Below are 16,438 nucleotides of genomic sequence, written 5' to 3' on the forward strand. Positions count from 1 at the left end.
ATTTGTCCGTGTTGCAAGGCTTGGTGGGGGACAAGAGTGACAGGAAAGCTTTGACTTGTTGAAGAATGCAGGGAAGGTTATTACAGCAGAGGCTGGATAACAGCAGATTAGACACTCCCTTTTTATAAATAAATATGCATTTTATTCGAAGGCATATTATATGATATGTGGGTCAGGGGGCTGCTGTAACTTAATATACAGTGCCCTCTACCCTCCTTTACCACCCCACTGGGGACCCCATGAATGTTGTTGCTTGCTGTACCTTGTTCTGAACAGAAGAGTTGCTCTGGATCAGCTTCAACTGTCCATGCTACCATCAGAAAAGTGTAACCTGCAAATGGTGCGGGATGTTGATCTCCAGCCCTGCTGCCTTATTCTGCTTTGTATAACAAGGTGCATCAAATAGCCAGGTTCTTGGTGTGGCAGCTTGGAGGGGGTGCAGGGAAGGACTCTCTGGGGAGACCCAATTATTACTTAGGCTTTAGTTCTCAATCAAGTACTCATTTTTACTGGCTAAACCTGTAACATAATGGGCATATGGCAACCTTGGATAGCACTGAGCTCTAATTGCGCACATTAAAGGGGCAGTTCATCTTTAAATGTACTTTTAGTATGTGATAAATGCACCAATTTGTATGATTTTTGAACTGCTAGGGCTCTGGCACACGGGAAGATTAGTCGCCCGTGACAAATCTCCCGTGTCTCGGGCGACTAATCTCCCCGAATTGACATCCCACCGGCGAAAATGTAAATCATCGGTGGGATGGCATACGCGGCGGCGCTATTTCAGTGAAATCGCACACGTTTCCTACCGGCGATTTACATGTTCGCCCGTGGGATGACAATCCGGGGAGATTAGTCGCCCGCGAGCAGGGAGTTTTGTCGCGGGCGACTAATCTCCCCGTGTGCCAGAGCCCTTAGTATGCTCTGCCTATTTCTAGCCTGCAACTGAGCTATCTGCTTAAGAGGGGCAAACAAAAAACATACTGACTGTGAGGCTTCTATTTGATTATTAGCCTCACAGTCTGTTCATATTCCCTCTTCTTTCCATATTTCATTCAGTCTTGTTCTCTACTTCCTAGTTGCTGGGGCAATTAAGCCCTAGACACCAGATAGCAGCTAAAATTTTAAGGTTGAGAACAAAAAATCAAATGATTTAAAAGCAGCAAAAAATAAAAGACCAACTGCAAAGAGCCTTAGAATACTACAGTCTTCAAAATGTACATAAAGTGAATGTTAAGGCAAATTACACCTTAAAATGTTTATGAATACAAAATATGAAATTATGAAAATTACTTATGTACCAGTGTCGACCTGTAGGGGGCACTATAGAAATATCTGTCATAAAGAAAAGCTGGATGCAAGCTAAAAACCAGTAGCACAAGCATTTAGATTTTTGGGTACACTCTTCAGCCCCACTCTATTTCATCGGAGGCTAAGCACTCTGATTGGATCTTTCTTCTTGTGGTTTCACTAATCAGAGTGCAGCTCTCTTGACAGACAGTGAAATAGACCAATCAAGCCACAGATGCAGGCAGGGCTGGGGAGAGGATGACACAGCAGAAATGAAGACTGACATGGGGGTCCTGCAGGCTGTAAACTTCATCTAAGAACCTCACTAGCTGGGTACATTTGCTGCAGATTTCATCCCACAGGTACTATATTATATATGTTCTAAAAGCTGACTCACTAGCTGAAATTAAATCATTTTTGTAAGCTGACATCTGTAATATCCTTTTGACCCTTTATCTAGTCCTGAATTAACTCTTTCCCCCTCAGTAAGATAATTGTTCTTTTATATTTCTTTCTTGTTTGTTTTTGCACTCTTTTTTTTTTACATTTATCACTGTTTTGTTCATTTTTAGTTAGTTACAGTGGCAGGGCATAGGTGGGAAACAAACCAATGTTGTGTATCACAGGAAGCTCATATCCCTTACCTAAACACTACCAGAATGGCCAGGGCCCTTCCTCTTCCTGTGCCATGAATAGTGTGTCTTCAAATGCAACTTTATCTATCACACATACAAGTGAACAATACATAGCATTAGGGTCAAAAGAGTACTATGCCAGGAACAGTTGTATGATTTAAATCCACCCTACACACTAAAAGGCTCAGCATCACACAGGAAAGATTTAGACCTGAACATTCACATTTGTATTCTTAGCCAAAATCTGCCCCATGTGCACAATGACAGGTGCCCCACACCCCTTTAATACTGACCTCATATTGAATCCACAGCCAGCATGGCTAATTAGCAGATGCATGCTGCAGACTGAACTGATTTTGATACAGGCATGCATCTAAAGGAATTGCTTTCTAACCATGCAGGATGTGGATTCAGTAGGTGTCTGGTATTAAAGGGGTGAAGTGCCAACCTACCTAAAGATCCTATAATATGCTTTGCTAATGTGAATTATTAGGTCTTATGTGCAGGGAACAAAATAGATTAAAATCAGTAGCATAACTAGTGTGCATTGGGTCCTCCAGACAAAAAAATCTTCGGAGGGGCCTGGTGCACAGAGATCCCTACCAGGCCCCCTAACCACACACTCCCCACCCCCTGGCGGCCTGATTCCCACTAACAGGTTAGCCCACCATTTGGTCTGACTCTGTGGTCTTTTGTCCAGCCTGCTGGTGTCCATAGGCCAAAAAGGAAGTCCATGGCTCCTGCACTCCCCTATATAGATTCCTGAAGGGGAATCACATACAGGCCAACCTTAAAGGCCACCTGTTGGCTGAGCTAAATATTGCCTGAATATTTACTTTAAAAAAATATATATATTTCACCTCCTTACATATCCTTGACTGCCAGCTGTTTGTCCCATTAACTTCAATAGGTAAGTGCAGATGTAAGCGTTTTTCTTCCAGAAACAGCAATAGTCTGCCTGACAGACAAGTAGTGCAAAATGCAAATCAAAATAGGCCCTAGCTAGGGTTGCCACCCTCTCTGAAAAAATACTGGCCTCCCCATATATTTATCTTTTATCCCTATTAATAACATTGGTATCATGCATCATTTTTAGGCTACCCAATCCCTGGCAGTGCAAGCACACACAGGCTGAAGCAGCTCCCCACCAGCCCACTAAATAGTTAAGGTGGCCATACACGGAAAGAACCACTCATTTGAAGGGGTCACCAGTTGAGCAGATCTTTCCCGAATATGCCCACCTTGAGGTAGGCGATATCTGGTTGACCCAATAGTTCGGCTCTTGAACCAAAACATCAGATCACGTTACTGGGTACAGGTCATCCAGACGAGAACCACATAAACTAGACTACGTGGAAAATCAAAAATGGGCACCAACTTCAAGGCCACTGGGAGCAACATCAAAGGGGTCGGTGAGCAACATGTTGCTTCTGAGCCATTGGTTGGGCATCACTGGTCTAAGGCAACTTACAGCAGCCTGTGGCATTTGTCAGAATGCACAGATTGCCAGTCTGGGTCTGTTCATAAGAGGGACACCCTCTGTTTCACTTGCATGGCCTGTGGGACACTTGGAAAGGCATAGGCAAAGCATGAGCACAGACTAAGTTAAAATAAATATAAACACAGTGCATAGTGTAATATTTGGATACAAATTGCCATGTCTTTTACTGACAATGAAGTGTCCCCCACCAAATTTTCTGCATTATTACAAACACACAAAGTTGTATGCGCTGCAATTTGCAGGACTCTCACTATTTACTTTTGTGGGTTTCTTCCAATATGTTAAACTTTTTAAAAAGAACTGTATGCATTCTCTATTCCAGCAAAGTGATATCTGATCATCTCTCTTTCTTGAGTTGTCGTCTAGTCTGGGATAAGAGCTGGTGTATAATTATCCTGTGCTATGCTAGGAACGTGACAAGCCCTGACCCCTTCTCTCAAGGCCGCAGTAATGTAAATATGTCTGATGTTACATAAAGGAAGTTTTTTGTTTGTTTAATTAAATTATCTGATTCATGTTTTTTTTTAAGTAATAGGAGAATTAGATTATAATATCTGCCAGACAGTTGGCTCTGTTACTCTGTGCAGCTTTATCAGTCTGATCCTGTTCCTATAGCGACCTCTGCTGTTTGAAGTCCAAAACTACAGTGACACGGAAGAGCAGCTTCCATTATTTTACATACAAAAGTGATCAAGATGGATCCATATTTATACCATTTACTTTAAATATTGATGGAATCAGATAAAGTGGAAAATGTAACTCTTATTTTAAACAGGCATTTTTATCCCTTTAAGATGTATTGGAGTGCTGTTCACTTAGGGAGAACAGAAAACGCAGTCATTTTTAGGACGCTAAAGACCAGGGTCAATTGGGGGGTGCAGGGCCCACCGGGGCTTCTGCCTCAGGGGCACCTGCACTCAGATATCACTTTCCGACCCCCCCCCAGAGCGCTCCCAAAAGAACTTACCTGCGGCGCGTCAGGGGAGGGAGACGGCGGATCGCAGGAGCGCCTTGGGGGGGATCGGATCTTGGCCGCCGGGCCACAAAACATTCCCACAATATACAGTATAGGTGTACATGGTGAACACCTTGCTATTCTCTTCTCTGCTATAGTTTCATTGCACACTCTGAGTCCTTGTTGATGTTCTTTGGGGGCCTTTCCTTAAACCACACATTACACATAGCAGGTAGAGGTGGAGGAGTTGGCTTCCTCTCTTCGTTCTGTAATCCATCTTTACTGCTGCTGCTGCCCCCATTTTAGTTCACCTGCATCTAAATCATTCTCCATCACCTTACTAGTAAAGTCTCCCTCATGGTTCCAGGTCAATTGGCTCATTAAGTCTAAAATTCTTATGCTATCCTTCCGGGCTCTGCATTCATCTGTCTCTTTCTCTTCTTCCCTGAAATCACCATACAACCCCCCCCAGCCCTTCGCTTATCTTAGGAAAATCTACTGCATATACAGTTCAACTAAAACTTACCATTCACTTATGGCACGCTGCCTTTAGGATGCGCTACCACCTTGCATTAGGACCCCCCCCCCACAAAACCTCTAAAACCATGAAGCAAAGATAGATCTACCAGTTGCTATTGACTTCTACATGTCCTCAGCAGTCCTCATACCGCTAGACCCTACCAGTTGCCTACCTTCCCTGGCCACTTCTTGGATCAGGGACACCGTACGCATTAACGTGCTTACTTTCAGCACTGGGGTCCATGTTGCATTGGGTTACTGTTTGGCCCTGTCTAACATAAGGCATGCTTGCTTTGAATTTCTTTAGTTTTTTGGAACCTTCCAACAGGCTCTAGTTGCTATCACAAAAAGTGCTGCCCACAGGGTGTCATCTTCACCTCTAACAACAATGTGTATCATTTATGGCAGTGAAATATTATCAGGGGCATTAGCCTCAGCAAAGTCTGCGATGACATTGCAAGAAGTTTAACAGATTATATGTTGCGGTATCTGGTGCAGCTATACCATGTGTTGAATGTACAGCACTGGTCATAGGATGCCCATTATCATGAATGTTACTCGCTCAGGAAATGACTCCTTTTGTGTTTCCTAGCTAAAACTAGCGCACAATGAGAAATTCTCCCTTTAGTCCCTATCACTAGATGCAAGATGAAAATAATCAGTGAGACTGCTATTTAATAACAAATTGTGCACTGCATTCTCCAGAGTATGGCTGCATTTCAGGGGTGGAACAAGCCAACTGGGCACCCTTGGTAACTAGAGTACCTCGCCCCTGCACCTTCTCTCCTTGTGTGTGCATAATGTCATCACACGCGGAGAGGGGTCATTGCCCATGCCAATTAATGACAAGCAGCGGGGGCAATGGGAGCACGGACCAGGGGATGCAAGAGAGGTACCTGCCTGTCACCCCCTCATCATTGAGCCCTAGGCAGGTGCCTCTTCTGCCTACCCCTAGTTCCGGCCCTGCATAAGCATAAGCCAACAGGATAGGTATGAATAGTACTTATATGAAATGTAATTGCCTACAGTACAGAAAATGATGCTCTTATATATGTGATCTTCTGCAGCCCTGACTCCACAGCACCAATGAATCTGACACAGTCACATAAAATTAAGTTGAGAACTTTCGAGTTACATTATGCATTCCCCATAAAAGTAACCGTATAAAATGTAGTTCATTGGAGCTATGGGGGTAAGGCTGAAAAGGTTAAAATATAAATATATATATATATATATATATTTTCCCCTATATTTCTGTCCTTTTTTTATAATGCAACAGCTTCATACTAGATGTTACATACTACAATACTGCACTGATAAGATAAATGTATAACCCAAAAGGTCCCCATACACTGGCAATCGCCAAGCGAGCGGATCTTCTCCCGATATCCCCCACCTACGGGTGGGCGATATCGGGAGAATCCAGGGTAACTATAATGACGGGCATAGGTAAAGTCGGTCTGGGGACCGCATCAACGAGCCGATGCAGTCCCCGATCTGACTAGATTTTCTAACCTGCCCGATTGTGATCTGGCCGATTTCAGGCCAAGATATCAGTCAGGCAGGCCCGTTGGAAGTGCCCATACACGGGCCGATTAGCTGCTATTAGCAGCTACTATCGGCCTGTGTATGGGGACCTTTAGCCTGCCACATTATGTTGCCGTACAAATACAATGCCCAAGTGCAGGTACAGTATTTTATTGCGGATATCCTTCATATTGCGGTTATTCCCCATATAAGGAATGAGCCCCCATTGGGCATACATGCAAGGTGCTGTTTAAATGACACACAGATATAAAGCACAAGGATAGCCTATTTCACTAGGGGTTTAGGTGGCAAAATAGTTTAAATAATAATGATTTTTTTTTTTAACTGAGACAGTGCTCCTCTTCAAAGAAATTTGGACCAACTTGTGCCCATTTGCACATTTTTCTTACCATTTTCCCAGCATCCCAGGTATTACAGACCCCCCCCCCCCCCCCCCCCAGGCATAGCCATTTCTATAAAACTAAAAAGTGTGCATGCACATATGTCCAAGCTAATAGAAGTAAATGCAGGGGCAGTGCTTTGCCAGTTTTTCTACAGTTGCAGTTTTCTCAGAAGAAATTTTTCTCAGGTGGCCTAGATGTGCCAGATAGTGGAACCATCATGGCATTGGCATCTATGGAAGCCTCTGCATTGGGTTTCATGCATTCTGGGTACTTTTCTGCATGAAGAAAGAAATTGTAGCTTCTCACTGATAACTTTAGCCTTATGCGCACATTGTCCATTTTTAAAACTGTAATGTAAATGGCAGGAAAGGTAACCAGGTACACTTCAGCCATGAAGTTAAAAATGGGGTGGTGAGAAGTGCTGGCATTGATTTGGGCCATCTTAGGGCAGTACCTGACCCACTGAAACACACATGGACTTACCATACTAGATTGTAGAGACAACAGCTTCACAAATGTACAAACACAGACTGTGATATTATGATCATTGTGTATTTTATTATTTCTACATTCCTCATTTTATCCAGTCTCATACTCCTTCTCCCTGTGTGTTTCAGTACATTAAATCTAACTTTATCCTGTAGTACTCAGAAGCCATAAATAATAACATAGACAACAACTTTATGTTAAATCTGTGAAGATCACAGCTTTATTAAAAATATAATTTATGAAATGTGATGCTTACTCTAGGGTTATCAGATCACTGGAAATCAGAGGGCACATATAGAAAGAGCTGCACGCTGCAATATAAATGCACCTTCTATACGTGTCCTCCCATCACCAGAGGGTCTGGTAACCCCACCACATAGGGCTGTTTGATCCCAAGGAAGGCAAAAAACCTAGAGAGAAGCTTGGGCCAATCTGCTTCACTAGAGGCAAAAATTTCTTCCTGACTCCTAAATGGCAATCGGAATTAATCCCAGGATCAATACACCGCTTGCAAGTCCTGATGTCTGTCTGTCTGTAGGGAAATGTGTTCTTGGGTTTCGGTAAAAACTAAAAATGTGAGTTGAATATCAGTCATCAGTACATAATGTGAGGATCTGTCAGTTTAGAAATGTCTGTCTGTATCTGTGAGATTAGATGAGCATGAATGCATTCTAATACAATCATGGCTTGGATGTCATGGGCTCAATGTCACTATAGATGGATGGAAAAGCAAATTGCACCCCACCCATGTTCTTACCAGAAATAGTGATCCCCAATACTGGCACTTGTATTAAATGGTAAGTAGTATGGACATGTAGGCCTCAGTGTGTGCGTCTATCAGTAAGGAAATATGTATCCATATGGGTAAAGGTATGGCAGTGTATGCATGTATGGGTGCCAGTAGGAATCTGGGGGCATGTATAGGTGCCAGTATGGAGGTGTTGGCATGTAGGGGTGCATGTATACTTGCCTGTATGGATCAGTGGGCCAGTATGTGTTGTGTAGCACATAACCGGCCCCTTCCATGTCCTGAGAATGGCTGGATCTTTCTGCCATCTCTAAGTGCTGGGAACCTGCTGTGTCCCTGGATGTTGATGCCACCTCTGGTGTTCTCTCTCTGCCTTCAGGTAGATGTTGGTTGGTAGGTGTTGCTGCAGGCCTTGTGGTGGGATGATTAAAAGATGGAAATATTTCTGGATAAACTCCTGGCAGTAGTGGATGTAAAAAGTAGTGGCCTATAGAGACTAGATGGCAGATCTTTTCTATGCACTCCTCAATTTGGTGTTCTGGATAGTCAGTGGGGGCCACTTTTACAGGGTTGTTATAACAATAGATTTTATCTGCCACGTTGAGGCAGCACAGTGCCATGAGAGATGGTTTGTGCATGTAGAAGTCATGATGTTGGTTCAGGCACAGTGCTGCGATGCCTCGGGCAGCTGTTAGGCTTTTGGCTGCTCTTGTGAGCTGGGCAGGGGAACACTCCTCCTGGTTGGTCAGTCTCAACAGGGAGAAGTGCTCCAAAAAGAAATCGATGGTTGGTACCCCCAGGCGAAACAGCAACTTCCTTAGGATGGTTCTCTCCAGGTGACGCATTTCAGCTGGTGTCATTCTGTAGTCAAACAGAGGTAGGAAGTGCTTGGGGGGGAGGGGGTACCGTAATTCAGCCACTTTGTAAGCCATGTAGAGGCAAGTGGCTCCCACTCTTGTTAGGGTGTCGGGGTCAGTAGGAGTGCAGGACACATACCGCTCCAGGAAGTTTATACCCAGGCACAGGGTCTGAAAGTCCAATCTCAGGTACCTGTGCACATTAATCATTAGGGTGGTGATGTAGTTCCAGGATGTTGGATTTATTTCCTTTTGATTTTCTAGGAAATTTTCCATCTGATAATCTCCCTCCAGGCCTTTTTTATAGAGGTAACACTCCTCTCCATACTCCCTGAAGGTCTGCAGGGCATCAGCTAGGTTGGTCAGGGTGTTCCATGGCTCCCCCTCTGGCACCGGTTCTTCAGCTGTAGGGGTGCTGGTCCCACGCAGATCACCCTGGGGCTTGGCCCTTTTGAATTCAGGGCTGCACCCAGGGGAAATGATCTCCTCTTCTTGCTCTTCTTCTCTTCTTCTTTTTCTCTTTCCAACGCTCAGAGTCTCCATCATTTATCTCCTCTCTCACCAACTGTCACATAAGACTGTTGGGACCAAGTATCCGTTATCCACAAGTCACCTTTGCTCTTCACTGATTGGCTGGGCGTGTAAACAGCTGATTGGCTGGAGCTGAAGTACAAGTCCATGAGTTGCTGTCACTTAACTTCTGCTTTATTTCTAGTGCCTTGCATTGTACTTCTGACTCTTTTCCTATATGTCAGTGATCCCCAACCAGTGGTTTGTGAGCAACATGTTGCTCACCAACCCCTTGGCTGTTGCTCTGAGTGGCCTCAAAGCAAGTGCTTATTTTTGAATTCCTTGCTTTATAGTAAGTTTTGGTTCAATAAAAACCATGTGTACTGCCAAACAGCTTCATTTAGGCTGCCAGTCTACATAGGAGCTACCAAATAGCCAATCACAGCCCTTATTTGGCACCCTTGTGAACATTTTTATGCTTGTGTTTCTCCCCAAATCTTTTTACACGTGAGTGTGGCTCACAGGTAAAAAAGTTTGGAGATCCATCCTATATGTAAATAAAGCTCTGTAGCTTTCAGAGCTATTAAATCTGATATCTAAGCTTATCTAATGTAAAAATGGTCCACATATAGATTTTAAATATACACATAGTTTACCATAAAGTGACAGCAGATATATCTCAGGGTACAAATGCTTGCTCTCAGAATCACAGCTTTTCATTCTCATAATTCAAATAGTCTGTGCAAATTTTTTTTTTTTTTTTTTTGCTAGATTCAGGCGCAAGTGCAGCTCCTCGTATGGAGCCACTGCCAGGCATTACGCCCCACCATTATCTGCCTATGCAGCTGTACAGACACAAATTCCAGGCCAGCGTGTGTGAATGTATCTTAGAAGAACAGGGTAAAGTTACAATTCCATTTGTTCTTTTAAATGCAAGTTGCTGGTCTGCCCTGATTGCAAGTGGTTGATGGTGATGAGCAAAATTTTTCGTGCATCATTTTTTTTGAGGGGTTCGCAAATTTTTCCAAAGCTTTGTAAATATTTTTGCAAAGCAAAATGTGACAGATTCGCTCATCACTAGTGGCTGGCATTTAAATGAAATGCAATAAATGCAACTCTTTTTCTGAAGTGTCCTTGATTTTTCACATAATGTTAATCCCAGAATTGAGGCAATTGCGGGATATAGAGATATAATCTCTTTTAGACAAATGCAAATAGACTTGTAGTACAAAGGCAGACTGTTATGCCAAACAGATGCCAGTTATGCTTCTAATGTGTATATATATATATATATATATATAGAGTGCCCAATGTGCCATTTTTCAAAGGCACCTTTGTGTGATGATTTTCAGAGATAACCAGTTTGCTAATATGTGCCAATGTGCAGATACACTATATCCATTTTCTCCCAAAAAAGAAAGTAGCATCAGCACCCACTACGATATAAAAAAAACTGCATCAAGCCAGCTGGGAGAAAGAATTAAACATAAAAATAACAACAGAACAATGGAAAAAATATCTACAGCTCAATCCACAAATCATTTACAGCATCTAAAACATAAGAATTCACATACAAACTAATTACACGATGGTACTATACCATAACCAGACTGAATTAAATGTTCCCCACAGCTCACAACCGTTGCAGGAGATGCCTCTGCCACCGAGTTACCTATAGCCACATCTAGTACCACTGCGATGCATTAAAAAAGTACTGGAAGGAAGTAACTACAATAACTGAAAAGGTTACTTAAGAAAATATAGCTACCAACTTTTTACCCAAACTCATACTACACTAAAGAAACAAGACAAATGGAAGAAATAACAGCGATAATACATGGGAAACGTACAAAATATTGGGAGACATGGTCCCCATGGATAAACTTCCTCAGACTCCAAAAATAGATAAAAGACACTAAATAAAGGAGGTCTTGCCCCAAGAAATTAATACCCACGCCACACACACAGACTGAAATACACAAGACGGATCTAAAAGCCCCAAAAGGAATCAATATCAACAAGTAAAATACCACCATACACACAAAGGTTTTATTTTTCATGTTTTCTGATTCTTTATATAAAAAGACTATCTCCAGATAGGAAAACAATACAGCTCTCCCTATAAAAGTAAGCAATATAGTGTTAACCATGACGAGATTTACTGTGAAATGCTATTTTTCGCTACAAAAACTGTGCACCCCCCCTCTTTTTTTCTGAACCCCACCTCCCCAAATTAAAAAAGTTATAAATAAAGATTTAAAAAAAAAAAGAAGCAGGTGTGAAGGGAAATATTTATTTGTGTATGAATTAACTGTTTCTCGATAATGGGAATATTTATTTATTTTTACATTTAAATGGATACTGTCCTGATTTTTATGGTATAGTTTGTATTACTATATTACACTGCGAACAGACCTAGACCATTCTTACTACTCCTTCAACAATACTGAAAATATAGCAGGCTCTCCAGTTAGGCAGAAAAGAAATAGGCAATGTTATTAGGGTACAAAAAACTTATTTTTAAACCAATGCACAATGAATCAAGTCTCACACAAAGTTATTTGTTTACTTAATAATATCAAAAAAGGAATTATATGGTGCCAAAACAATAAACATAAATATACGTACACAAACTGTACCTCTACCCAACTGTACCTTTGGCCTCATGTAGTGAGCAGGTAATGTTCCCTGCTTTGCCAAACCCAGACTTATCCATCAGACTGCCTGGTGCCAAAATGCCATTAATAGCTTCAGAGGACAAGTTATCCGGGGAGGGGACCTTTACATCATTTGATCTGACGTTGTAGCATTGCACATAATGTTAGGTTTGTTTTCATGTGATCACCCATAATATCCCCAATATAAATTATTTCTGTGCTGACATTGCTTCCGGACACAGTTTGGAACTCAGCAGTGAGTTTTCTGTCCAAGAAAAGTTGAAACACTTAATATGCTGTTGTACAGAGATAATGATGATCATGTGACAATGATACCCAATATAGTTATATGCAGATCACACAAAGCTGGCGTTCTGAGAGTGCTATATGAACACACCTTGATAAACTTGTCATTTATCTTACACAGCTTTTTACACCGTTTGATTGCTGAATTTCATGTTACACAATATAATAAATATGCCCGTTAATATGCTGCTGTACATAATGATGAGGGTTTGATAGTGAAAACCAATACAGTTAAACGCAGATCATAATCCCAATTCTTTTGTTTCAGAGAGGACTATTCTAATTTGTGGTCTACAGAGAGGGGGATAACCAATAAAGGAGACATATATTAATTATGAATGTACCAGTGAATTATACTCCTCTAGATAGGGTTGTGCTTAAAAAAGTTGTGTTTCAGACTGATTTATTGAGAAATTCCACCAAAACCCTACTAGTCTCGCCCATGTGTTTCACTTCCTGCTGGTTGAATTCTCTGGATGTGCAGGGGAGCCAGCGGCCCTCAGTACACTGCACTGTAAGATAGAAACCAATCAGCAGGTAGGCTGACCTGATAGGGAACTGAAGCCTGTCTGTTCTTGTGTGAGTGCAGGGCTGTGATTGGCTCTCCCCCTCCTACTGTGCTTCTGGCACTTCTGGGATACACCCACTCTTCATTTCAAACACGGACAGAGAAGTGATGGGATCTATAGGAAGCTCCAATATAGGGACCATTTTTACAGATTTGATTATTTATTAGCACAAAGTGAAACCAGCACCGTATATTATTCATAATTGCCTACAATTTATCCAATATGTCTCCTTTAAGATTGACGCAAATGTGCATAAAATGACTGGGGAAGGTGCGCAAGGACCCTAAATTATATTGGCTGTACCATGAATGGATAACACCATGCTGTTCACTCATAAGTGCACTGTATTGGAGGTCTATTGCAGTCCATTATTGCACTGTATTCATGTTCTGGTATAATATGCTTACAGCCCATTCTAGCACAGTCCATAAGTGCACTGTATTGATAGTCCATTTCTAAAATGTAACATTGGCATTATATACCCACAGCCATTTATTCGCCATGCACATACCAAAAATATATTAGGCACCCTCCAGTGCAAACACTTTATGAACCTAGCAAAAACCTAAATCTACCCGTCACATTCATCCCTAGAGCTATAGGACATTCACGCATACGCATTATAGTATAATACAGGTATCAGACCCCTTATCCGGAAACCTGTTATCCAAAATGCTCTGAATTACGGGAAGCCCGTCTCCCATAGACTCCATTTTAATCAAATAATTCAGAATTGTAAAACGGATTTCCTTTTTCTATGTAGAAATAAAACAGTACCTTGTAATTGATTCCAACTGAGATATAAACAATCCTTATTGAATGCAAAACAATCCTATTGGGTTTAATTAATGTTTTATAGATTTTTTATTAGACTTAAGGTATTGAGATCCAAATTACGGAAATACCCCTTATCCGGAATACCCTTGGTCCCGAGCATTCTGGATAATGAGTCCTATACCTGTACTAGAATACAAATGTGCATGTACAAACCCAAGCCGGGGCAAGCTTTGGAATAAGCCAAGATGGTTGTGCTCTGTTAGAGATATCAGTCTAAGGAAGAGCAAAGGTGACAATTATAGATTTATAGCAGGGACCTTATTCAGTGTCAGCTCTATGATATAATGTAACTTTAATAATTATACGAGATATCAGATTAGACTGCATTCCACATATATATGTTATGTGTTATTTACCTCCATAGGCCAGCGTGGTGAGGCAGCCCCAACGATCAGAACTGCAGAAAGCAAAGCTCCAGCTCCTTTTCACATCACCATCTGCTAATGACCCACACACTGACCAATATGGTGCATCAATAGGTAAACTTTTCAAAACCAACTAATCCCTGAACCAACCAATATTCTAAGTACATGAATAGTGATTGTGATTTTTGGGCTGCCATGCACATACCAAAAATTGTATGAAACAAATATATCTGTACATGTATGGCCAGCTTTAGGAAGGAAAATGTGACAATAACAGAAAAACAGAAGCATGCCTATTCAGTGTTAGTGTATGAGGCAATGTCATGGTCATTTTATATAAATTTATAAACACAAGATATAAAGTTAGACTGCATTGTTTTCTTTAGGCCAGCATTGTGCATTCATTAATAGAGGCATATGGGCTGCTCAGAGGGATGAATTGAGGCTACATACTGCCATTGTATCAGTCACTCTTAGGGGCTGATTTACTTACCCACGAACGGGTCGAATGGAGTCCGATTGCGTTTTTTTCGTAATGATCGGTACTTTGCGATTTTTTCGTATGTTTTGCGATTTTTTCGGATTCTTTACGAATTTTTCGGATCCAATACGATTTTTGCGTAAAAACGCGAGTTTTCCTATCCATTACGAAAGTTGCGTAAAAAGTTGCGCATTTTTCGCGTAAGTTTTAACGCTACGCAAAATGCGCAACTTTTTACGCAACTTTCGTAATGGATACGAAAAACTCGCGTTTTTACGCAAAAATCGTATTGGATCCGAAAAATTCGTACAGAATCCGAAAAAATCGCAAAACATACGAAAAAGTCGCAAAATGTTCGTTTTCAAGTCGGAACTTTTCCAATTCGGGTCGGATTCGTGGGTTAGTAAATCAGCCCCTTAGAGTTATGTCCGGATAGTATTCACGACACACAGTTATTGTTTTAACCATCATGTCTTTTTTTTTTTACTATTTTAGTTGATTTAAAGGGATACGGTGCAATGCACAGGTCAGTTCTCTTGAGATCTTGCTGTATTTACAAGGCAAATGAGCAGAGCATGTAAAATCTGGTCATGTGTGGCTTGAGGTGTAAAATGTTTTGTAGCAAAAAATGTTAATTTCTTTAATTATTAGTTAGCTATGCTTATCACTCACACACCATGGATGTATTATAATATGCCATTAGTATCAAGAGTGAGTGTTATAATTATGCTGGTGACGGTGCCATGCAGTGGTTGCTCTGATATTTGCAGGCTGTGTATGCACACACAAAATAGTGTGCTCAGTATTTATCAAGTGTAAAAAAAAAATTAAAAAAACTCAAATACAAATCCAGTTTTAAAGCTGGAGGGGTCATGTAGCAGTCAATGGGAGTTGTCCTTATCAAATTGTAATATAATTTCATTCAATTCAGGATTTTCTGGGTTCTGTATTTTTATTCATTCATGCTTTTTAATATTAAATAAGTCAACATGCTTTTTTAATTTGTTTAGATTTTACTGTGAACAGGAAGGAAGTCTCACGGCTTTCAGAAGTTCACAAATGGGTTAGATGTCTATATTTCATTCAACAATATGGTTTAAAACTCCAGCTGTTTGTGTAAAGCACAAGTCACAGTAGTGGTTGCTGAAATCAAAAGGTGGCTATATGCAGGCCAACCAGGCACAGTATCTGGGGGACGGATACAAGGAATGATACATGCATATGACCAAGCTTCAATCATACTCTTCATTCAGATTGACCCCCCCCCCTTAACCCTTTTACTGCCAACGACGTATGGGGTATGCAGACTTTGGTATATCTATGCATATTGGGCATCAAACTGTTCAGTAGACCTCTGGTGTTCCTATTTGGGGTGACTTGTCTTTGTACGCAAGAAATTGTGTGAGATAAATGCGGCAAATTGCAACATTTTTAGGCGATTTTCTGAAATGTCATAAAAACCAATAACTTTAGGAAAGCTCTGCAGATTGGTACTTTGGTGTAGAAAGGATTCATTACCCTTGTTGGATTTGTCAGAATGTGTATTTTCCAAAAATATATGGTTTTGTGGGGGTCACTGTATAGTTAGGGGAAGTTTCGGCACATAATACACTGACAGGGGGCTCTGTGTGCAAAAGCTGAGTTGGCAGGCGAGAAATCCTTATGCGCTATTTTCATTTTGGGTTCAGTACATACCGCAGACTTTGGTATATCTATGTATATTGGGCATCAAACTGTTCAGTAGACCTCTGGTGTTCCTATTTGGGGTGATTTGTCTTTATCTGA

At 41.3% G+C, this 16,438-nt stretch overlaps 1 protein-coding gene across 1 annotated transcript; it reads right to left on the reverse strand.

The window, feature by feature from the left end:
* Positions 1-7,550: 7,550 nt before the first annotated feature.
* On the reverse strand, positions 7,551-9,471 carry LOC100492352 (cyclin-O protein B-like). Its single transcript, XM_002943139.4, has one exon. It carries the CDS (start codon positions 9,469-9,471, stop codon positions 8,161-8,163), a length of 1,311 nt encoding a protein of 436 aa, XP_002943185.2. The 3' UTR covers positions 7,551-8,160.
* Between the last annotated feature and the right edge of the window lie 6,967 nt (positions 9,472-16,438).

The sequence above is a fragment of the Xenopus tropicalis genome, chromosome 8 (assembly GCF_000004195.4).
Source record: "Xenopus tropicalis strain Nigerian chromosome 8, UCB_Xtro_10.0, whole genome shotgun sequence".
Classification (NCBI taxonomy): domain Eukaryota; kingdom Metazoa; phylum Chordata; class Amphibia; order Anura; family Pipidae; genus Xenopus; species Xenopus tropicalis.